The 24420-nt window shown below is 41.0% G+C and overlaps 1 protein-coding gene across 3 annotated transcripts in view; it reads left to right on the forward strand.

Annotated features, from left to right (window-relative positions):
* Nucleotides 1-24420, forward strand: part of LOC142160374 (calcium-binding protein 2-like) — a 56026-nt gene that overhangs the window by 24404 nt on the left and 7202 nt on the right. For 2 of the 3 annotated variants that reach the window (XM_075215279.1, XM_075215281.1), the window contains exon 2: nt 22102-22132. In XM_075215279.1, the coding sequence (XP_075071380.1) occupies nt 22102-22132 (31 nt within the window). Of the gene's footprint in view, nt 1-2332; nt 2498-22101; nt 22133-24420 lie in introns of all 3 variants that reach the window. The other variant, XM_075215280.1, reaches the window with a different exon arrangement.

Genomic DNA, 24420 nt, shown 5'->3' on the forward strand with positions numbered 1-24420 from the left:
CCAAAGAATTAATTGCTCCAATTATGGGGCTCATATAGAGTTGGACGCATTTGCACTCTGAACCAAAGCAGTAAAGACGCACATATGAAAAAGCGCATTTTTGTGCATGTGATCAGTTGGATGCATCCAGCCGTACATTAGAAATATATGCGCCATGTTTAATGCTGGGTACACACTACAGTGTTTTCAGCCAACTATTGGTCCAATCACCCGATAGATGACCGCTCAGCCCGATATTGTATTAGTGTGTACACACCATCGTTCGCTTTGATTGTTCAGCAGAACTATAAATCTGGTTTCAATCCTGCAGTGTGTATGCACTCATGATCAGGATCTCCATATAGTTGTTTACAGAGTAATGATCTTTTTAGCCAACGGTTATGACAATTAAAGAGCACAGATCTGATGGTAAATCTTTTAAAACATGTACAGTGTGCACACATGAATCAGCATGCTGAGCGGGACTTTTTTTTTTCAGTGTGTACCCAGCCTTAAACAAGAGTAACAAATGTGTATACTTCCACCCCACAATAGTGTGGAGCTGGCATAGAGACGTGGCTTGACAATGTTACTAGTAAGTGCAAAAGTCACAATACCCTATTTGCACACAATAGAATACTGTAGTGAAATGTCATATATATATATATATATATATATATATATATATATATATATATATATATATATTTATATATATATACACACACACAAAAGAGAAAACAACAGTGTTAGTAATAGATGCTAAAATCACATTTACCATTTAAAGTATAATTAATACAAATATCTGTTGTTTTCCCCTTTCAAATCAAATTGTAATGTTTTTATTTGCTTTGTCCAAATGTATACATCAATTAAGTAGTAAATAGATGGTTGCGACTTGATATAACATAGCAGCCACACTAATGAGCTACTTACTATCAGTGGGTGGGGTGAAGATGTAGTCAGCAGTGTCTAGCTAGCTCTGCTGATCCTCATCATCATCAGTGTGTCTCATTGCACCAGCCCTCTAGCAGTCACAAGAGACATGCCTCCTAACAAGTGTGTATCCATCTGTGTCCATGTCCAAGTCAGTCGCAATTATGTCCGCCCTTTCCCTCCCCCATTCTGCCTCTCCACTCATAAGGATAAGTAAGATACATCTGCATAAACATGTATGCGTACACATTATTGGTGTGCATGCGCAGTATAGAAATGTTTGTATTGCGGAAAGAAACAGACATACGTCCAAATCTACATGGGTCCCTATGTATTCATTTAATGCAGGTAGTCTTAGTTTTGAAGATGGACCTATTTAGAGTTGAACAAAGTCCATGTGTAAATTTAGCCGCGTTGTGCATGTGCATAACTTGCGTTTATATTTAGAGTTTAGCTGATCATAGATTTGTGGATCCTTGCTCTTGGAGAGGTGTGTTAATGTGTATGTTCAGTAAAGTAAGTTGTGGAGACACATGTCAAACATGGCCAGTGCAGATGTGTCTGAGTTTAACTCAGATGTAGCCATAAGATATGTATTTTCCGAGGAGTATCTGCCTTAGGCATAGTGCAAATTTCTATGTTGCTGATGATAATGGTGATGTCTTTGTACCAGGCGCATCTATACCCTAGATTGCAAGCAGCACGTATTTTAAGATATGTGAAAATACAGCCGCATAACAGTAAGTGTGCAGAGACGTTTTTGTGCCTACTCAAAATGTCCAAATTGCGTCCAATTCTAAATGACGGCCCATATTGTTAAGCCAGCACTACATGCATCAGTAACGAAAGAAAGGTTAGTTAACAGCTTGAGTTTAGTTGCAGTTAACATTTTGACCTGTAAAAAAAAAAACAATATAGTAATAATTAACCTAAAAACATGCAAATTTATATATCCAGAATATGTGCACAGTTAAAATGATTTGTGATCATGCCTGAAAAGAGAGAATATTGACCATGTAGTGTGTGAGCTGACATTTTTTTATCATTTTAAAAACTACATAGGTTTCCTTTTCCCTAATGCTGCATCCAGGAGCATGTAAAAATGAGGCGCCTTAATTTTCCACCCTTTTACTTGCTTTGCTCTAAAAAGGAAACCCTAATTGCATTCAAGTGAATGGAGGGACTTGTCTGGGCGTACCCATAGATAGATTAGAAAACATAAAGAGCAGGAATATCACCCTGATAGTAGGGCAGCAAGGTGGTTAGGGAATTTAGACTGTACGCCCCAATGGGGCAGGGACTGATGTGAGTGAGTTCTCTCTACAGCACTGCGGAATTAGTGACGCTGTATAAATAGCTGCTGATAATGATGATAGTACGTGTTTTAGTGAGTCTCCTCTGCTTTCTCTCTCATCAGGATGGGAAACACTCCCACTTGCAGCTCGCACCTCTTTCACCCTCTGACCTGGGTGCGGAGATTGTGGACAGCTGGCCAAGGCCACTGCAGAGCTTTGCGGCACTGCAGAGTCTCGCTGGGACAGCCTGCATCTTCCTGCGACACAGCATCGCTATCACTCAGATCGTATGTATGAGTAATATATGTCAAGGGATTAGTAGAAGTAGGAGACAAGAAAGATCAAATAAATGTGAATGAGGGAGGCAGCTTAAGTATATCTTAAGAAAAGTGAAAATGAAGAACGAAAAAATTATCAAGTGTACAGAAATCAAGAAAAAAGGTAAAATAATGAGTGAAAGAAGATCACACACCAATAAATGAAATATGTTAGTTGTTGTTTTGTTATCACTAATCATTTAATGTAAACAAAGCAAAGGATAAGTTTATATGTTGGTTAGCAACCATAAGAGTGTGCGTTCACACTGTGGTATGGTACCTATCAACTTGCTAAACACAGTTCAGAACACATAGGACTAGACAACCCCTATGAAGAACTGATGTGAATGACCCAGTATTTTCTGTACAGTTCTGCGTATTATGGAGCTGCTATAAAAATAAGCAGTAGTTGTTTTTACTACAAATAACAATATGAAGGAGTACAGAAAATGCCTTTTCTGCAGATATCAGTCATAATTACTTCTTCACTGAGGACAATTAGTCTAAATTGATTTCCAATTTACAGAGCCCAGATAAATGCAGATCAAAGTTAGAATATATGGATGGTGAGAAGTCATGGATGTGAACAGTCTAAAACAGAAGAATTAGCAACAACGATTTGCAAAATAGTTTACAAGAAACAGTCTAAAGTTTAGTATTTCTTAAAGCACTATTGATTTGTTATATCTGATTTTGTATATTTATATCTTGAACAAACATTGTGCTTATTGATATATGTGTTGTATAGGTTTTTACATGAGAAATTTGGTTATGGCTGCTTATATTTTCACATTTTCATGTTCTAGTGGTCAGCAAGCACATTTAGGGGTATATTTACTAAACTGCGGGCGATGTTGCCTATAGCAACCAATCAGATTCTAGGGGGCATATTCAATTAGCTTTTGGATTCGCGGTAACGCGCGTTGCCGCGAAAAGTGCGCGTTCTTGCGGGTATTACGGTACCGCATTAACGCGGATTTTCGTTCGCAACCCTATGGGCTGCGAACGAAAATCCACGTTATTGCGGTACCGTGTATTAAGTTTCGCGGCTGTTCCGGCGCGTTACCGCGAATCCAAAAGCTAATTGAATATGCCCCTAGATGTCATTTTGTAGAATGCAATAGATAAATGATAACTAGAATCTGATTGGTTGCTACAGGGAACATCTCCACTTTTTCAAACCTGCAGTTTAGTAAATCTGGCCCTTATTGTTGCTGTAAATCATGTTCAGTAGGACCACAGTGTTGTTTACTTTAGACTATAGCCATGCTGGAGCTGTCTTTGTGAACTAGAGGTATCAAGAATGAAATTTAAAGCCTGCACTGTTTAAAGTGACATTTAGCACTATTTAAGTGCTACACATGAAGTACAGACATGTGCATCATCTCACCCTTCCTTATAGTTATAAATTAAGCGGTCAAGGGACTCAAGTCAAGCACTCTACATTAAATGATTTTATTCTGCATAAAGAGCTGCTGTGGCATGAAGGAAACAGCCCGACCTGAAGCAGGGGAATGCATGAGATTAGAGCTGCAAAGAATTTTGCTCTTGATTTTCTACCACCCTTGTGCCCACCCCACTTTCATGTAAATATGGGTAACAAAAATATTCAATTTTTTTATATATTTACTGTTCCTAATGATAATAAATATATAGAAATCATAATGCTCTATAGTATATAGTGAATATGTATGCACAACATTACCACAAAATATCCAAATGAGTGTTATTTGCTTTATGTGCACATAAACCATGCATACTGCATGAACTTATTTGGACACTGTATCTATAACCTTGTTATTGACTTGATTGCAAGTACTGGCCTTATGTAGTCTTCAATAAAGGTCTGTAGTGGATTATTGCATTTTCCAGGTGAGGGGGATACTTTCAGAGGAAGTCACTTACGATGCACATTGCCTTGGTGCTTTGGTTTTGCACTGATGTGCCCAGTGGTCGAATAGGGGTGTATATGGTGGTATGCCATACCGCCACTTCTCCTACTGCTTTCATTGTAAAACTATCACATTCTATTCACTTACATTCCAATTGTATTTTACATACCTCCACTTCTAAATTTCCACTTTGACCACTGTGTATGACTAAATCATCTATGTGCATGCTTACTCTCCACTCTCACGTGACTAGAAGGGGCTCTAGGTGGACAGAGAGATGTAAGTCTGTCTTTTTATCCCAAAATACTGCCTTCCTTTTAAGATTTGTGTTTTTTCCCCGCAAGTGCAACTGGAAAGCACAAAATGTGTCCCATTTAGAGTATAGGAAAAAATTACGATCTCCACTAGCTCAAAGTTCATTTTGCAAAGGAATGGAATGGCTTTGCACTCCTCCACACAGCAAAAAACTCTGCTAAAAATGTGCACTCTCCACCCTATTATGTTATTTAAATAATCTTGCTCAGAAAAATGTAATATAGTCTTTGTACTGCTCCGCAAATCTATGCCCATCATTTTTCTCATCAGTCTAACGTCTCCTACTCTGCAATTGCTGCCATCTCGTTTGACAAACCCATAATCTTTGGCAAGGATTTAGGAGCATTAGTGTAAATCAAGGTGCACCACTGTGAAGATACCGTGTTGAAGGTAACCCTCTGTATCGCACAGCTGGCCTACCCGGTACCTATCCAGTGTTCAAAATCACCCAGGCAAACATCCAAAATAAAATAAATAAGTTTATTTATACAAAATGGTAGCACCAAACAGCAATAAATATATTTGAATAATAACCTGCAGCAAATAACACTACAGTCTGGCACAGACAACATACAGGGTATAATGAAAACACCTCACCAGTATCCTAGTCACTCTCAGGGACTGCTATCTATCCATTCAAGTTTCTCCCCCTCTCTCCTTTAAGGCTACCAGCAAGGCAGTGGTCCTGAGTCACTGTCACTCCGCTTTAGGCGGATACACAGCTCCCCAAGACTTGGGGAGGTAGATCAGGGCAAAGGCAGTACTTACAGGGACCGATTGTCCCTTTCCTATCAGTGCAGAGTTCTGGATCTCAACACCAGCCTGACTTCAGCTGGGTAGTGAATGCCAATTTTCTGTCCTCTGGAGCTATTTTTAAGTCCAAAAATGACCTCATCAGCAATTTCAGGACCTGCCTGATTGGTCCTTTTCTGTGTTTACCTTTTCACAGGTAAACATACAGACAAAGGGATAGCAGATGAGCCACTCTTGATTTAATTAAGGATAGGTATTGTTCTGTGGCTATACAGCAGAGTTTGTTTAAACAGGAGAGATCACAATTCAGACACATTACATTTACTATGCAGTCTTAAACATAGAGCTCTGTCTGTGGACCTTTTCCCTATCTTAATACATGAGACCTCCTGGTGTGATGTACATTCATACAGGATTGGTGGACAATAATCCTTTTGCCTAGGCTGAAACAATGGACTAGTCTGCAAGATAAGAAAACCATGCTGGCAGACATTTTAATTACTTTCACATAGAATATATTCAAGTTTAAATATGACTGACAAACTGACATGACTGGGGAACCAGAGGGCTAGAAAAAGTATGTTTTTATAGACCACAGTTTGTGAGAAATGAGGTGCACACTGGTTGAGGTGAAATTAATACCTCATTTCGCCACAACCACCAAAGAGGATTTTGCAATACTCCACGGCCGCTTTGTGCGTTTAAATACAGCCTAGAGAATCTTCTCATGTTACATTCCAGATGGAACACAACGCTCTCTGAAAATACTGGACACACCTGCTGTAAACACCTAGGGGCCTATGTATGAAAGGGAAAAAAGCCCTGTCTCCGCCGAACAATAAGAGGTCCTGTTAGAGAAAAGTTTTGCTGCGTTTCCTTGTTAAAAGTTTCCTCATGAAAAGCATACTTGGTCATGCATGCACAGGCGGGCCCAAGACATGTCAGTAAGGCAGTAAAATCACACTTAACGCTCCGGCGTTATTGTCTTGGTAAAGTGCAGTATTAATAGATTTTCTATTGCTGCTGTAAGCGGTGATAGGCAATATATATTATTGTCGCATAATCATAAACAGACCCAATAAACAGCTGACTAAAGCACCAGCAAATCATTCATGTGCTATTTTATAGCATGTTGGCCATCATTTTGGAACCTGACAACAGCGTTTTTCTGATATTACTTTATGTCACACAAAGGTGAGGGCTTGAAAATCCTTTAGGCTTGTTCACATTTTCAGGTGGACCTGTCATCAGGGGATACATAAAGTTTGTCCACATATCACCTCCACCGAGGAGAGAAGTAACATTGTACTGAGCCATATACATACCCCCTAGCACAGGGGTTGGTAACCTTGTTCTATAAATGTGCTGCCTAAAATCTAGTCAAGTCCAGGTGTGCCAGTTCCACACACACACATTTATAAATACAAATAAACATTTATATTATTTCATACAGTACTGCCTCTAGTTAAAATGATGCCGTGCAGTAGTGACCCCAGAGCCGGATTTAGACCTCATAAGGCCCTAGGCAGGATACTGTTTTTGGGCCCCCTCCCTGAAACAATCCATAGCACTATATTTTTGCAGCCTACCATATATCCCTATAGTTACGTAGAAGTGAAAGCATGTGCCGCCGCATGCCTACCACATACCCCTATAGTTAAGAAGATGTGAAAGCATGTGCCGCCGCGCAGCGGCGGCACGCCGCCAAAGGAGGTGGGGGTGTGGCTTGCCTCTTTGGGGGCGTACCTAACATGTGAAAAGAGCAAGGCCACCCTGCTGCAGAAAAAGGCACCCCTAAATAATTACCGAGCAGTCACGTTTTTTTAAGTAGTTGGGTCAAAACAACCTAATAAGTATTTAAGTCAGAACAGAAATATTAAATATTAATATTAAATTAAGTTGTTTGCAAAAATAATACGCATAAATCCAAGGATGTGCCCTTGTCACTTTTGTCCCTCAATCATCACACTATGCCCATTTATTGCCACTTTTGTCCCTTCAAAATATCACCTTTGTGCCCTCTCACTGTCACCTCTGTGCCCCCTCACTGTGTCACCTCTGTGCCCTCTCATTGTGTCACCTCTGTTCCCTCTCACTGTGTCAACTCTGTGCCCCTTCACTGTGTCACCTCTGTGCCCCCTCACTGTGTCACCTCTGTGTCCCTTCACTGTGTCACCTCTGTGCCCCTTCACTGTGTCACCTCTGTGCCCCCTCACTGTGTCACCTCTGTGTCCCTTCACTGTGTCACCTCTGTGTCCCTCTCACTGTGTCACCTCTGTGCCCTCTCACTGTGTCACCTCTGTGCCCCTTCATTATCACCTCACACTATGTGCCTCCGTTTTACTTACCTGTCTTTTTCTCTTTTGTATTCCACTTTTCTGTCTTCTGGTCTTCTTGTCTTCCTGTCTTCTTTTTTCTCCACCACGCAGCTCCTCGGTTAGTCCTCACACAGTGGCCGGAAACAGACTTTAAAAAAAACAAAAAAACAGTCACGTGATCGCATGACAGGTCCCAGCAGTCTCTCCTCCTCTCTGTTTCCCCTGAATGAGGAGGAGAGACTGCCGGGACCTATCATGCGATCACGTGACTGTTTTTTTTTTTTTTTTTTAAAGTCTGTTTCCGTCCGCAGTCTCTTTTACTATGTCGGCGGACAGAGAAGTATGGCAGGCGGAGGGGAGCACTTCTCCGCCTTGCCTACCCCGCTCACCGCCAGTCCTGACTGGGCCCTCTGGGGACCGCTAGGCCCTAGGCAGTTGCCTAGGTTGCCTAGCGGGAAATCCGGCCCTGAGTGACCCCAGTAAAATGATGCCACATAGTAGCCCCCCCAAATCATATTTTGCCACAATAGTGACCCCAGTTCATTTTCTGCCACATTGTTGTTCCCTAATTCATATTCTGCCACATAGTAATGTCCCCAGTTCATATTATGCCACATAGTAGTGCCCACGATTCATAGTATGCCACATAGCAGTGCCCACAATTCAAAGTATGCCACATATTAGTGCCCACCATTCATATTATTCCACAATAGTGCCACCAGTTTATATTATGCCACAATAGAACCTCCAGTTCATATTATATCACAGTACTGCCCCCAGTTCATTTTATGCCACATAGTAACACCTCCATTTCATATTATGCTTCACTAGTGCCCCCAGTTCATATTATGCAAAATAGAAGTGCACCAGTTCATATTATGCCACAGTAGAGCCCCCAGTTCATATTATGCCACACAGTGGTACCCCCAAATCACATTATGCTACATAATAGTGCCCTCCATTCATATTATGCCACATAATAGTGCCCTCCATTCATATTATGCCACATAATAGTGCCCTCCATTCAAATTATGCCACATAGTAACATGCCAAATTCATATTATGCCACAGTAGTTCCTAAAATTTATATTATGCCCCATAGTTGTGGCCCCAGTTCAACTTGAAATGTAGGACACTTTTTTTTTTATGTGTGGCATGCGCAGCAGCTCATTTTGGCCATCTTCGGCTGCTTTAATGAAGCAGTTCCGGAGCTCCGGCGAGCCAGATCAAACTGATCTGCATGCATTGTCTGGCCAGGGGTTGCCAACCCCTGCCCAAGCATTTTAATTGTGTAAGTTACAACAGCCTGTGAGTGCTGGCAAAAAGGGCATGTGGTGATGCAATTCAACTGTCAGTTGAAGGACATTGATTCTTTCGTCAGTCTTTAACCGTTTTAAGGTTTTTCAATGTGTTTTCCGTTGCTAAATATTTATCAATGTATGTACATATTTTTGTTGGGCCAGGGCTTTATATGAGTTTTCACCTTTAGTAGCTGAGCTAAGTGTACAGATAAGGGGTCACCACAGTTGAGAAGAACATGCAGATAGCAAATATTGCGTTAGCTATGATAAGGGGAGCCCAGCCCCTTTCCCACCTCCCCCCTCTCAGGCTAACTTCTTGATGGCTTTCAGCCCGAGTCTTGAATCAAGGTTAGGGCCAATCCACGGGAACAAAGGGCACATAGTTTCCTCAGCACCCAGCTCAGAATGAGGTGGATCTGCTGACCCCCAATTGGTTACTAGGCAACCAGATCTGCATAAAGCGGTTCCCACCACTATTACTTAACTCTTATTGATTGATGCCTGGTACTTTCATCACAATGGCCAACACTTAGTGTTTGGTTTCATTACTAACATGGAGAAGACAGAGGAGTCTCTGTGACTGTCAATGGCAACTGGTTTTGCAAGTGTTGTCTACTAAGGGTAAGTGTTGTGTGTCCTTAATCACAGCTTAATGGTCCATTCTGATTCTTTAATACTTACATGTACATCTGTCATTATTATTAATTTTTATTTATAGGGCGCCACTAGGTGTCCGTAGCGCTGTACAGGGACAAACGAAATTACAATACAAGGAGAGACAGCACAGTACAGTAAACAATAAGCACAGTAACTCTGTGAGCTCAAAGCACAGCAAGGGCGGGGGAGGGGAGAGGGGAAGGTCTGCATACGACGGAGCCCAAGAGGGAGAGCACGGATTATAGGGAGACCCCCAGGGGGGGAGAGGAGGGAGCGGGAGGGGACAGGGGGAAGAGGGTCCTCGAGGAGGACGACAAGGTTGCTGGAGAGCAGAGTTAACAGTGGTGAGACAGAAGGAGAGGTGACCCTGCTCAAAGGAGCGTCCAATCTAAGGGGTGAGGTAGACAGACAGAGAGACACGGGGGAGAGAGGGTGATCTGTGATGTATACTCAAGTTACTATATTTCCTAAGTGAGCAAGCAAAAGCAGAGTCGTCAGGCGAGTATTTTGAGCGCGAGATATAATACTCAAGTGAATCCGGCTGGACTGTCTTCGCTTGTTTTTGGAATTCTGTCTTCAGTTCCCTTGACCCCTGCCCCTTGACAAAGTGATTGACGCCTGCCCTGACCTCTGCATGGACAAAAAACATTCTTGAATTGCGTATGCCCTGAATTCTTGTCTGGATACCGACCATTCTTAATTGCCACCTGTCCAGATATCTTATGTCTGCTTGGACGTCTGTACCCTATTCTTGCCTACTTATAGTTGAAGTGAATACCAGCTATTATAGTTTACACAGCCCTTAGTGCATGTTTTCTCTGTATACACTTGGGCCTGCATCATACAGTGTTTTGCCTTTGTGTCTTCCTTATAACAAACACACCACTACTCTGTGCACAAGACCTCGGCGCAAATACCTATAGGCACATTCAGTTCTAAGAGAAAGAAGGCTGCTCAAGCTGATACCAAAATTAGCCTTATACTAGGGGGATATCCGCCCCCCCTAACTTTTCAAGACAATAGACTATCCCATGCTATGACAGCACATTGTGGTTATATTGCTGATCTTTCCTGTATCTCCTTCATTTGAATGTAAAGATAACGCTGACTTTCAATGCCCCAGCTGGATTGTTATTGGACTTATTGCCATTGCAATTTTTTCAATTTTATTGGATTTCATTTTTTCCTCTCCCAACTTTGTAAATGGCGACATTAGCCAATGGTGTGTGGATGTTCATGTAAATTTCGGGTATGAAGACAATGAGAATGGATGCATTGAATTGGGTGGTATGGGTGCATTGTATTGTGGGTGAACAGAATTTTGCTCTACATGAGAGAGCTGGAGAGGGTTCACATGTGGCTGTATGTGAATGAACAACTGAAAGAGGGAGAGATTGTGGCAAGAGTGAATGCAGAACTTCAAGGAATGTCTCCATTAGTAGCTGAGCAGAGAAGAATTTTGCAAGCCATGCCTTTTTCATACAATGCAATTGGTGGGAAGGTTCCCAGAGGAAAAATGTATAAAAGTTTACATTCTATCCTCCAAATCAATCTTATGAATGTGTACAGAATATCCTTAAACCATGTGTGCCCATAAATTGAATGTTACTAGGGTTAGCTTAGCTCCTTGGTGTTCTGCTTTTTCCATGTTGGAAAATATTCAGTCAATCGTAGTTTCATAATCTGAGAATCTTCCTTGATCAAATATTTGAAATACAGCCACTACTAGAAGCAAAAATGCATATCATAACTTCTTTGGTAATCAAAATTATTTAATTATGTTTTATATCTGTTTAATCAGTTATTCCTAACCAACACAAAGACATTTATTCATATATTTCTGCTATTTTCTGGATGAAAGTTGTTGTGAACTTTGCATATATAAATAGGTGATTTAAACCCAGGCCATAAACCTATATATCTGCCTGAGGTCCAACCTTCTGCTCTTTCATAGAGGGACAAATTTGGACAAAGAAAAAAAAGTTTAAAAAGAAATGAATTGATATTGCAAATTGACAATTTGTTTCGGCATGAGCCTGCTACTGAGAAATTCTCTAAATCTTCTAGGCTTTAAGCCACAGATTATGTGAGTCTAATTCTGCATTTCCTGTGTCTTTTTTCAAAAACTTGCCATTTATATTTCTGTATACATTTTTATCCATAAGCTTTGTGACTATTTATTGTTATATTAAATCACATTTAATAATGTTCTGTCTTTGTGATATTAGAGAATGTCAAATAGTATTGGTTTTTAAAATTCTACATGTAAGCAGTGAACTGGTTTACAGTCATTTTGCTTGGGTTGTTGAAGCACATTGGTTAAGTCAGGGAGCAATTTTAGACTTCCTAAGAGTGTCAGCAGTTGATTAAATGTTAGTTGGGGCAGTGTTTTATTTTTAATAATGTGAGGTAGACATATATGTGCTAGGTGATCTTCTTTTGATTAGCCCGTTCATACCTGCATGTATCACATACCCAGGTTGGTCTTGTTCTGACAAAGTGCAATGCAAAAAAAGTCATATTTACCATCTTCATTAGCATAAAATATGCCATTGCATGTGCCACTATAAGGATTTTCAACGCAAGTGGTTAGGCCAATGTTTAGTTTAGAATTATAATTAGTGTTAGAACTAGGGATGTGCACGGGCGACTTTTGAGGTCTCGTGTTTTGTGTTTTGGATCCGGATTTTCTCGATGTTTTGGGTTCGGATTTGTTTCGCAAAACACCTGACGAAAGGTTTTGGTTCAGATTTAAGGTTTTGGATTCTGATTTTTTTTGAAAAAAGCATAAAAAGTTAAAAAATCAATTTTTTGGAGTTATTTTCACTCCTACGCAATTATTGACCTCAATAACATTCAATAACAAGCATTTCCACTAATTTACCGTGTATTCTGAACACCTCACAATATAGTTCGTAGTCCAAAACGTAGCAACGAGCTATCTTTCTGGACTGCGTAGTGGAGTGGTCCCCACAATATAATAAGAAAACCATCAACTGGTCTTAATCGCACCAAAACATGTACCTGGACTGCGTAGAGGAGTGGGTCACCACAATATAAATTAAAAACCCTGAACTTGTGTGATTCGCACCAATAATGTACCTGGACTGCGTAGAGGAGTGGGTCACCACAATATATATAATAAGAAAACCATCAACTGGTATGAATCGCACCGAATAATGTACCTGGACTGCGTAGAGGAGTGGGTCACCACAATATAAATTAAAAACCCTGAACTTGTATGATTCGCACCAATAATGTACCTGGACTGCGTAGAGGAGTGGGTCACCACAATATATATAATAAGAAAACCATCAACTTGTATGATTCGCACCAATAATGTACCTGGACTGCGCAGAGGAGTGGGTCACCACAATATAAATTAAAAACCCTGAACTTGTATGATTCGCTCCAATAATGTACCTGAACTGCGTAGAGGAGTGGGTCACCACAATATAAATTAAAAACCCTGAACTTGTATGATTCGCACCAATAATGTACCTGGACTGCGTAGAGGAGTGGGTCACCACAATATATATAATAAGAAAACCATCAACTTGTATGATTTGCACCAATAATGTACCTGGACTGCATAGAGGAGTGGGTCACCACAATATAAATTAAAAACCCTGAACTTGTATGATTCGCTCCAATAATGTACCTGAACTGCGTAGAGGAGTGGGTCACCACAATATAAATTAAAAACCCTGAACTTGTATGATTCGCACCAATAATGTACCTGGACTGCGTAGAGGAGTGGGTCACCACAATATATATAATAAGAAAACCATCAACTTGTATGATTCGCACCAATAATGTACCTGGACTGCGTAGAGGAGTGGGTCACCACAATATAAATTAAAAACCCTGAACTTGTATGATTCGCTCCAATAATGTACCTGAATTACGTAGAGGAGTGGGTCACCACAATATAAATTAAAAACCCTGAACTTGTATGATTCGCACCAATAATGTACCTGGACTGCGTAGAGGAGTGGGTCACCACAATATATATAATAAGAAAACCATCAACTTGTATGATTCGCACCAATAATGTACCTGGACTGCGTAGAGGAGTGGGTCACCACAATATAAATTAAAAACCTTGAACTTGTATGATTCGCTCCAATAATGTACCTGAACTGCGTAGAGGAGTGGGTCACCACAATATAAATTAAAAACCCTGAACTTGTATGATTCGCTCCAATAATGTACCTGGACTGCTTAGAGGAGTGGGTCACCACAATATATATAATAAGAAAACCATCAACTTGTATGATTCGCACCAATAATGTACCTGGACTGCGTAGAGGAGTGGGTCACCACAATATAAATTAAAAACCCTGAACTTGTATGATTCGCTCCAATAATGTACCTGGACTGCGTAGAGGAGTGGGTCACCACAATATATATAATAAGAAAACCATCAACTTGTATGATTCGCACCAATAATGTACCTGGACTGCGTAGAGGAGTGGGTCACCACAATATAAATTAAAAACCCTGAACTTGTATGATTCGCTCCAATAATGTACCTGGACTGCGTAGAGGAGTGGGTCACCACAATATAAATTAAAAACCCTGAACTTGTATGATTCGCACCAATAATGTACCTGGACTGCGTAGAGGAGTGGGTCACCACAATATAAATTAAAAACCCTGAACTTGTATGATTCGCTCCAATAATGTACCTGGACTGCGTAGAGGAGTGGGTCACCACAATATAAATTAAAAACCCTGAACTTGTATGATTCGCTCCAATAATGTACCTGGACTGCGTAGAGGAGTGGATCACCACAATATTATTAAAAAACCCTACACGGGTCTGAATTCCACCCAAAAAGTTTATGGACTGCGTAGTGTAGTGTTCCCCACAATATTATTTAAAATTTTTGCAGCAACAGTCAACGTTGTTTAATATCTGATACACCTCTATCTGGACTGCATAGTGGAGTGGCCCCGGTACCCAATTTGGTACCGGGGCCACAATACCTCCTCCAAACATGGTACAGACCATTCGTCATTGAGATCCCATCAAGTATGTTAAAGACAGACAGGGTCGAAGTGTTATTGGTTGACTTTGTAAACCCAAAAACTGTCCCTGTTGCACATAGTCGTGCAATGAAGACTGACTTTTTCATTTAAAGGCACCATCTTTCAAGTGTAGTGTTTGTAAGTCATATTATACTTTTGGTAAAATTGGTTTATTTTGTTCCTCTTTATGGTAACTACTAATAGAATTAAAGTATTAAATAGAAGCGGCAGTTCCTCTTTATGGGAATTAGTAAGAGAATTAAAGTATTAAATAGAATTAAAGTATTAAATAGAGTGGTATAGAGTGGTAGTGTGGTATAGAGTGGTCCCCACAATATAATAATAAAACCCTCAACTGGTCTGAATTCCACCAAACAAGTATCTGGACTGCGTAGTGGGGTGGCCCCGGTACCCAATTTGATACCGGGGCCACAATAAAATAAATACACCCTCAACTGGTCTGAATTCCACCAAACAAGTATCTGGACCGCATAGAGGACTGGCCACTGGCCACCACAATATAATATATAGAAAACCTTCAACAGGTCAGAATTACACCCAAAAATAGTATCTGGACTGCGTAGAGTAGTGGGCACTGGGCACCACAATAAAAAATATATAGAAAACCTTCAATAGGTCTGAATTAAACCCAAAAATAGTATCTGGACTGTGAAGAGTAGTGGGCACTGGGCACCACAATAAAAAATATATAGAAAACCTTCAACAGGTCAGAATTACACCCAAAAATAGTATCTGGACTGCGTAGAGTAGTGGGCACTGGGCACCACAATAAAAAATATATAGAAAACCTTCAATAGGTCTGAATTAAACCAAAAAATAGTATCTGGACTGCATAGAGGACTGGCCACTGGCCACCACAATATAATATATAGAAAACCTTCAACAGGTCAGAATTACACCCAAAAATAGTATCTGGACTGCGTAGAGTAGTGGGCACTGGGCACCACAATAAAATATATAAAAAAACCTTCAACAGGTCTGCATTACACTGCACATACGGCTGCTCCTCCATCCTCTCCATCATATACATGTTGGAGTTTCAGCGTGTGAAAACCTCTTGTTTTTGATAATGTCAGTGCATTTAGAATATTTTTCAATTTGCCCCACACCACTGAATGTACTTTATCTATGATACGCATCTATCTATCTTGACTGCGTAGTGTGGTGGCCCCGGTACACAATTTGGTACCGAGGCCACAATATAATTAAAAAACCCTCCACGGGTCAGAATTCCACCAAAAAAGGGTATGGACTGCGTAGTGTGGTGTGCCCGGAACACAATTTTTTACAGCGCCACCAATATAATTAAAAAATTGGGCATCAACTGTCACCATTGTTTAATATCTGATACACCGAAATATGGACTGCACAGTGGAGTGGCCCCGGTAGTAAATTTAGTGCCGGGGCCACAATACCTCCTCCAACTTCCAAGTGTAGTGTTTATAAGGACAGACAGCGTTGAAGTGTTATTAGTTGACTTTCTTAACCCTAAAATTGTCCCTGTTGCAAATATTCGTGTAATGGACAGTTACTTTTTCATTGAAAGACTCAAGCTTTCAAGTGTAATGTTTATAAAATATAAACAACAATACAGTAGTTTTAGAGCAAGTCAATACCTCTTGTTTTAAATTATGACAGGGCATTTTACTTTTGGTTTAATTTCTTGAATTTGTTTAAATTTGGTTTTACTTTTTGAACATGGCAAACGACTGTTGATTGGTCATATAATGCAAAAAAAAAAGTTCCAAGATGGAATTGTCCTTGGGCCCTCACACCCACCCTTATGTTGTTGAAATAGGACATGCACATTTTAACAAACCAATCATTTCAGCGACAGGGCCTACCAAACAACTTTGGCTGAAATGATTGGTTTGTTTGGGCCCCCACACCAAAAAAGCTATTCATCTCTCCCTGTACAGACTAAACAGGCTCTACTGAGGCAAGATGTCGTCCTCATCCTCAACCTCTGATTCCTCTCCCCCTTCAGTGTGTACTTCCTCCTCATCACATATTATCAATTTGTCCCCGCTGGACTCCACAACCACAGGTCCCTCTGTACTATCTGGAGGGCAGTGCTGTACTTCATTGAGGAATTGATTATTCATTTTTATAAACATCATTTTTTCAACGTTATGAGGAAGCAACCTCCTTCGCCGCTCACTGACCAGGTTCCCTGCTGCACTAAAAACTCTTTCCGAGTACACACTGGAGGGGGGACAACTCAGGTAAAATAGAGCCAGTTTGTACAGGGGCTTCCAAACTGCCTTTTTTTCCTGCTAGTAACAATATGGACTGTCTGACATGTCTACTTGGATGGTGTCAGCAAAGTAATCATCCACAATTTTTTCTATTGTGACAGCATCCAATGCAGCGAGAGTAGACATGTCTGCAATGGTTGGCAGGTCCTTCAGTCCGGACCAGATGTTATCAGCATCCCCGCCAGCGCCTCTTTTGAGAAAACTGAGCTTTTTCCTCGCAGCCATAGATGTGGAAGAAAATGAGGGTGGAGCTGTTGGCATGTCACGGTCCTCTTCAGAGGACAATCTCCTGACCAGCAAGTCTTTGCACCGCTGTAGACTTGTGTCCGCCGGAAACAGAGACACAACATACGCTTTAAACCGAGGATCGAGCACGGTGGCCAGAATGTATTCCTCTGTTGCCTCAATGTTGCCTGCCTTTGCACGAGCAGCCATTTTGTAGATGCTGCTACTGATGCAGCTGTTGCTGTTGCTGCGGAAGGGGATGCATCTACCCAGTGGGCTGTCACAGTCATATAGTCCTTCGTTTGCCCAGAACCACTTGTCCACATGTCTGTGGTTAAGTGGACAGTGGGTACAACCACATTTTTTAGAGCACTGAGGACACTTGATCGTACTTCTCTGTACATTTTTGGTATCGCATGCCTAGTGAAGTGGAATCTCAACGGGATTTGGTACCGGGGACACAATACCTCCATCAACCCTCTAAATCCCACTCCACTGATGGCGGACACCGGGCGCATGTCTAACACCAACATTGCAGTTACAGCCGCAGTTATACGCTTTGCAATAGGGTGACTACTATCGTATTTTGTGGTCATGGCAAACGACTGTTGGACGGTCAATTGTATTGTGAAAGACTTAGCGGTCTTACGACTTCCCCTCTGGGAAGATGACTGACTAACAACAGCAACTGCAGCAGTGGCAGTAGTAGGCGTACCGCTGCAGGATTCCTCGGATGAATCCCGTATTGAGGAGGACTCAGTCTGGCTGCTGACTTGGGCTGCAGGACTGAATCTGATGGAGATTGTGGAGGAAGTTGACGAGGAGGGTGTTGCTGGTGTGTATCCAACTGGACCACGGGATTTAGGTGTCCCTGTACCGATGAGGGTCCTAGCCCCAGTTCCTGAACTAACCACTGAACTATGAAGGTTATTCAGGTGACGTATACGGGAGGATGTTCCTAGGTGGGCAAGATCCTTACCACTGCTTATTTGAGCTTTACATAAGCTACATATGGCCATACATTGGTTGTCTGGATTTGGATAAAAATAACTCCAGACCGAAGAGGTGCATTTTTTGGTCTTCTGACCAGGCATGACGATGGGCTTTTTCATCCCATGGACATCAGCTGTTTCCCCCCCTGGTGCCTCATTTACAATAACCACATCACCATCCTCATCATCAAGTTCCTCCACAGCGCCAGCTACATCATCAATAGGCTCCTCCCGAGCCACCTCTTCCCGTACAGTGATGGGAAGGTCAGGCTTGACAGCCACCAACACCCTTGGCCTCGCCTTGAGGATTTGTGATAATTTCTCTTTAGAAGGCAGAGTTGTTTGCTGTTTTGTTGCTGACAGCATAACTCTCTTCAATTTTTTGGAGGGGGGGGGAGGAGGAGGAGGGATAAGATCCGTGGGTGAAGCTGAACCACTAGTCATGAACACGGGCCAGGGCCTAAGCCGTTCCTTGCCACTCCGTGTCGTAAATGGCATATTGGCAACTTTACGTTTCTCCTCAGATGATTTTAAGTTTCTCTTTTTGCTACTTTTTCTTAACTTGGGCTTTTTGGATTTTACATGCCTGGTACTACGAGATTGGGCATTGGGCTTGGAAGACAACGTTGATGGCATTTCATCGTCTATGTCATGACTAGTGACAGCAGCTTCAGCATTAGGAGGAAGTGGGTCTTGATCTTTCCCTACTTTATCCTCCAAATTTTTGGTCTCCATTATATGTAGCACAAGATACTGCAGAATGTGTGAACTTGGTAATATTGCAGTACCAATGGGCTTATACTGCTGGATTGGTTTTGTAAATTTGGTTATAATTATATATTTTTTTTTAATTTTTAATTTTTTTTTTTTTTTTTACTTTTTTTTTATTTTTTAAAAACTTGGGAGTAATGGGGAAATAACTATGCCCTTAGAAGCACAGAGCACAGGACACAGCACCACTGGACTGAACAGGACACAGCGCAGGACCCAGCAGCACTACTGAACTCAGCAGGACAGAGCACAGGACACAGCACCACTGGACTGATACTGCAGAATGTGTGAACTTTGTAATATTGCATAACCACTGGACTTTTACTGCTGAATGTGTGAACTTGGTAATATTGCAGTACCAATGGGCTTATACTGCAGGATTGGTTGTGCAAATTTTTTTGTAATGAAAAGAAAATGTAATTAGTTTTTTGTATTTTTTTTAAATAACTTTTTTTTATTTTTTGAAACACTTTGGAATATTGGGGAAATAACTATGCCCTTAGAAGCACAGAGCACAGGACACAGCACCACTGGACTGAACAGGACACAGCACAGGACCAAGCAGCACCACTGACCTCAGAAGGACAGAGCACAGGACACAGCACCACTGGACTGAGCACAGCACAGCACAGCACAGCACAGCACAGCACAGAACTAAACAGCACAGCACAGAACTAAACAGCACAGCACAAGATATAGCAGGACAGAGGACCACCTAACACACCCTCCCTCTACCCTGATCAATGCCCGAGTGAAGATGGCGGCGACTAGCGGGGAATTTATAGGATCCGAGTATCGCGAGATCCGACAACGGGATTATGAGTCAGAGCCTCAGTTTCAGATTTGAATTTGACGCCAATACCCGGATCTGTCTCGGATCCGACTCGGATCGGCAACGTTCGGGTGGGCTCGGATTTCAGAAATCCGAGTGCGCTCATCTCTAGTTAGAACTAGCAAAATTTTAAAGACATTCAGTTTCCACTTAATCAAAACACAAAGAACCATGTTTATAAATGGGCAAAGGGCTTGTTATCACCATGCGCCAGCGATTACACTGCTATTGGTAAGATTCTTGTACTGCTGCAATATCTGTTCTGATCAAAATCATTAACTATGTGTATCCTGAGAACATAGCATTTTTATAATGCAATAATAATTTTTTTTAAATATTTTTTTTACATAAAATCATTTTTAAAACATCCCTATATTTCTATTTATTTTTTTACTATGAACTGAACCCCCAACCTGGCCCTTTATTTCTACGGTACATGCACGGGCCAGCAAGCAGGAGGAGTAGCAAATTAACTCTCTGGGCCAGTGTCACCGGGACAACTGAGCTCAGCTACCTTGGTGATCATTTTCTCATAAATAACAGCAGAAAGTTATTTCTTTTTTTCTCTCTGTGTTTATAACTGAATGGGGCTATTAATAATAAAGAGTTCACTAAACCTTCTGTTTTGAGAAAGAGAGACCTCTTCTCATTTTAGAATACTGTGAGATTGAGACAGATGTTCTTTTAGAGCCTTCCTCTAATTGGGCTTCAATAAAATTGACCTGTCCTCACGTTTTACTTGTTGCATGCCTAAAGGCTGCTTTATTTTATGTCCAGTAATGCTATGTTTGTTTGGATCCAGATAAGATGGCCCCCAGACTATTAATAATATAGTAATTTGAGAAAGCTAACCTCATTCCACCCTTACATTATTTTCAAGGATTTGTAAAACTTTTAGTTATCTGATCGTTTCGAGTGATCTGCTTTCCTCATCTGGTCAAATAGTATTGATTCACAGAGGTTCAAAGAAACAGCATGCCGATTCATGTGTACACACTAAACACGATTTACACAATTTACCTTTACTCAGATGTGTGCTCTTCATCTGTCATAACCAACCTCTGAAGAGATCATGACTGCTCACTCCATAGAGATCTAAGGACACTGCCGGTCCTTAGTGCATATACACTGCAGAATTGGAACGACATTGTTCCATCGTTGAACAAGATTTTTAGTTCAGTTTAAAAATCAAATGAAAGTGGTTAGCACTTCTGCCTTACAGCACTGGGGTCATGAGTTCAATTCCTGACCATGGCCTTATCTGTGAGGAGTTTGTATGTTCTCCCTGTGTTTGCATGGCTTTCCTCCAGGTGCTCCGGTTTCCTCCCACACTCCAAAAACATACTAGTAGGTTAATTGGCTGCTATCAAATTGACCCTAGTCTGTGTGTGTGTGTGTGTGTGTGTGTGTGTGTGTCTGTCTTTCTGTCTGTGTCTGTCTGTCTGTGTGTGTGTTAGGGAATTTAGACTGTAAGCCCCAATGGGGCAGGGACTGATGTGAGTTCTCTCTATAGAGCTGCAAAATTAGCGGCGCTATATAAATAAATGGTAATTATAATAATAAATGATATGATGTTCTTTGGAATGACAATCATTCTTCGTTAGAGCATACCCACCATTGTGAGATCGGGCCGAACAGTCATTTATTGTTTGATGGGCCCGATAATCTGCTGAAAACACTGTAGTGTGTATCCAGCCTAAAACCTGATTCCATCTGTTAATCCATTTCAATCTTTCCCATAAATGTATGCACCCTTTCAAGTAATATTATTTTTAAAAAAATATGCAACTTTTTAATAAGAATCGATTAAGGACTCAACTGAATTCATGTCTGAGGATTTGGGATTCGGCAGACTCCTAATATAATGGATTTGGTATATCCCTTAAAATCAGAACCATCATGCGGGAGACTTGGGAGGTTTGCTAGTGTATACCACTGTACACGTTGCTACATACTAATAGATTATGTTACGTTTCTTAGCTTTTCTTTCCTTTTACTTCTTGATATCTGTCATTAATAGAGTCCAAACAGTAGTGTGTGTTGTAGTATGGAGAAGTATGTACACAATTACTAAGTTACCGTAAATGTATTTTTAATGGCCTAGTGCCAGGTAAACAGTGCAAAACAATCCTGCTAAAGTTGCAAACAAAGGCAGGTTACTTTGGTTGGATGCATTGCTCTAAATAGGACTGTTTTTCATTCCAGGACAGAGAGCTGAGACCAGAGGAAATAGAAGGTAAGAAAAATCTCTGTTATCTAGCAATGCTGTCTCTAGTGTTATTGTACTCCACAGCCATCCAACTGCTCTGCATCCACATAGACACATCTAAGAACTCTCTACAAGTTCTAATCCTCTTAATGCGCACACATGTCTGCCACCCTGCTCTGTACATTTGCAGCTCTTCCCTACAAAGTATGGCTCATTTCTGAATGTGCAAAAGCACAATGAAAATGTTGATATCATAGCATACTTTTGAGTTTTTTGGGGTAAGTGCAAACTGATGGCAGAACAGGTGCAGTTACGTTTGTGTCCACATGCAATTACATTTTAGAAAATCCTTATTTTCTCCTTTGTGGCTAAGATTAATCTAGTTCTATGCTTTCATGGAGAAGCCTTGTGTGCCCCCCTCTTACATAGTTGCAGAAAATTGCATTTATAGACTTACTTCAAAGCCATAATCGATTAAGTACACAAAAATTGCACAAAATAAAGACAGTCACAACACTTTCTCTCTCTCCTGATTAATTTAAAATGTAAATTAGGATAAACCAAGCAGCATTTTTAGAGAAATATGTAAAAGCTTAAATTAATAAAGGGGATTGACCTGAAGTGGAGGTAGGTTGGCTTTGAAGTGTCCTTTTCACTCTTTCCTCATGCATATTTTCAGGTGAACATGCAAACCACCAATATAAGTTGTAGGTTGATTTTCTGGAGCAGTTTTAAGAGTTGGAAGGTGAATGAGCACCTTGAAAATAGCTTGGTATATATAGGCACATTTGTGCAAATGAAGAAGTAATGCTGATCCATATCTTTGCCTTTTTTTTCATAAATGACCTTTGAAATGTCATGCTCCAATACACTTCCAATTATGATTACTAGTTACCAGCCCTGTAGCTGATGACCCCTGCTCCCTATGCCATAAATGCAGGCCTAACAGCACCCACCTCCCAATCCCCAGCTTAGGCTCTTGGGGCACTTACAGTATGAGCAGGTCTCATCATATATATCCAAAATCTAGTATTCAGACTCCAAAAGTTAGGATCCACCATATACTAGGGGCAGAACTGTGGCCCAGTGAAATGTCTGATTGCCAATAGTTAAATGTACAATGTGGGGGCAGATTTATAATTGGGGTAGAGCATGTCCTAGATCAATTTTAAATTTCAATGTTAAAATAAAGCTATCAAGTGTTTGTGTGTTACATGAAAAACAGCCAGCATTTAACTTATGTGCAAAATAATAAACTGATTTGCACCCCTTGCATTGTAGCATGGTTTATCAAGGAGCAAACTTACTCCTCTTTATTGCTTTGCTTTCCTTAATGACTCAGGCCCTATATGTTTGTTTTATTTTGCATTTCTCTGGATCAACTGGGGCTTTTAAGGGTGAAATGTTTATCTTGATATTGGATATTTGCCTTCAAAACCTAAAATAACTATGTAACTATATCTGGTGACAGATGTAATTCAATTATCTATTGCAAAGTATGGAAAGTTAAGCCATGTCCAGTACCACATATAATGTGCTGAACAACACCTGGCACCAAATACACAAACCTGTTGCCAGTGTCGGACTGAGGCATGAAGGGCCCACCGGGGGAATGTAGTGATAGGGGTGTGGCCAACTGTAAGAGTGGGTGTGGCCAGCCAAGGGGGTGTGGTCAGCCCATGGCGGGCAACTTACAAAGTAAAGAACAAGGACACCTGGTAAATATATATATATATATATATATATATATATATATATATATATATATATATATATTCATTATAAGGTGCCATTTAGATGGGGTCTGCAGTATGTGTATTGATTCCATTACCCTATTTCCCTCAGGGCTTCTCTGCTCCTTTCTGGTGAAAACAAAAATGACAGGCTGGCTGGCATGGGAGGGCACTCACTTACCTGTGTGGAAAGCTCCAGCATCCTGCTAGTCTGGGCGGCTATGATACCAGCAAGACGGCACACTCCTCCTCCCCTGCTGAAGTGAAAAACACACTACCGCGCAGATGCAGAGAGCCCAGATACGGCTCTCTACACCTGCGCGGTAGTGAGTTTGTGACGGAAATGGCCCCGCCACCCAGAGCTGGATTAAGGCTTTGGGAGGGGGCCCCTAAAATCTAAAATTAAGGGCAAAGTGTCTTCATTGGGTATAAGGCTGTAAACATGGACACATCTTGCATTACGACACCTATAGCCCGCTAGTACGACATTTACAGCTCTCCCAGAGGGCTCGCCTAGCTTGTCTGCACAAGAAAAGTCATTACTTCCACAAACTAAAATTCTTTACATTAAAACAATCATCA

Source organism: Mixophyes fleayi, chromosome 6, assembly GCF_038048845.1.
Source record: "Mixophyes fleayi isolate aMixFle1 chromosome 6, aMixFle1.hap1, whole genome shotgun sequence".
Taxonomy (NCBI): domain Eukaryota; kingdom Metazoa; phylum Chordata; class Amphibia; order Anura; family Limnodynastidae; genus Mixophyes; species Mixophyes fleayi.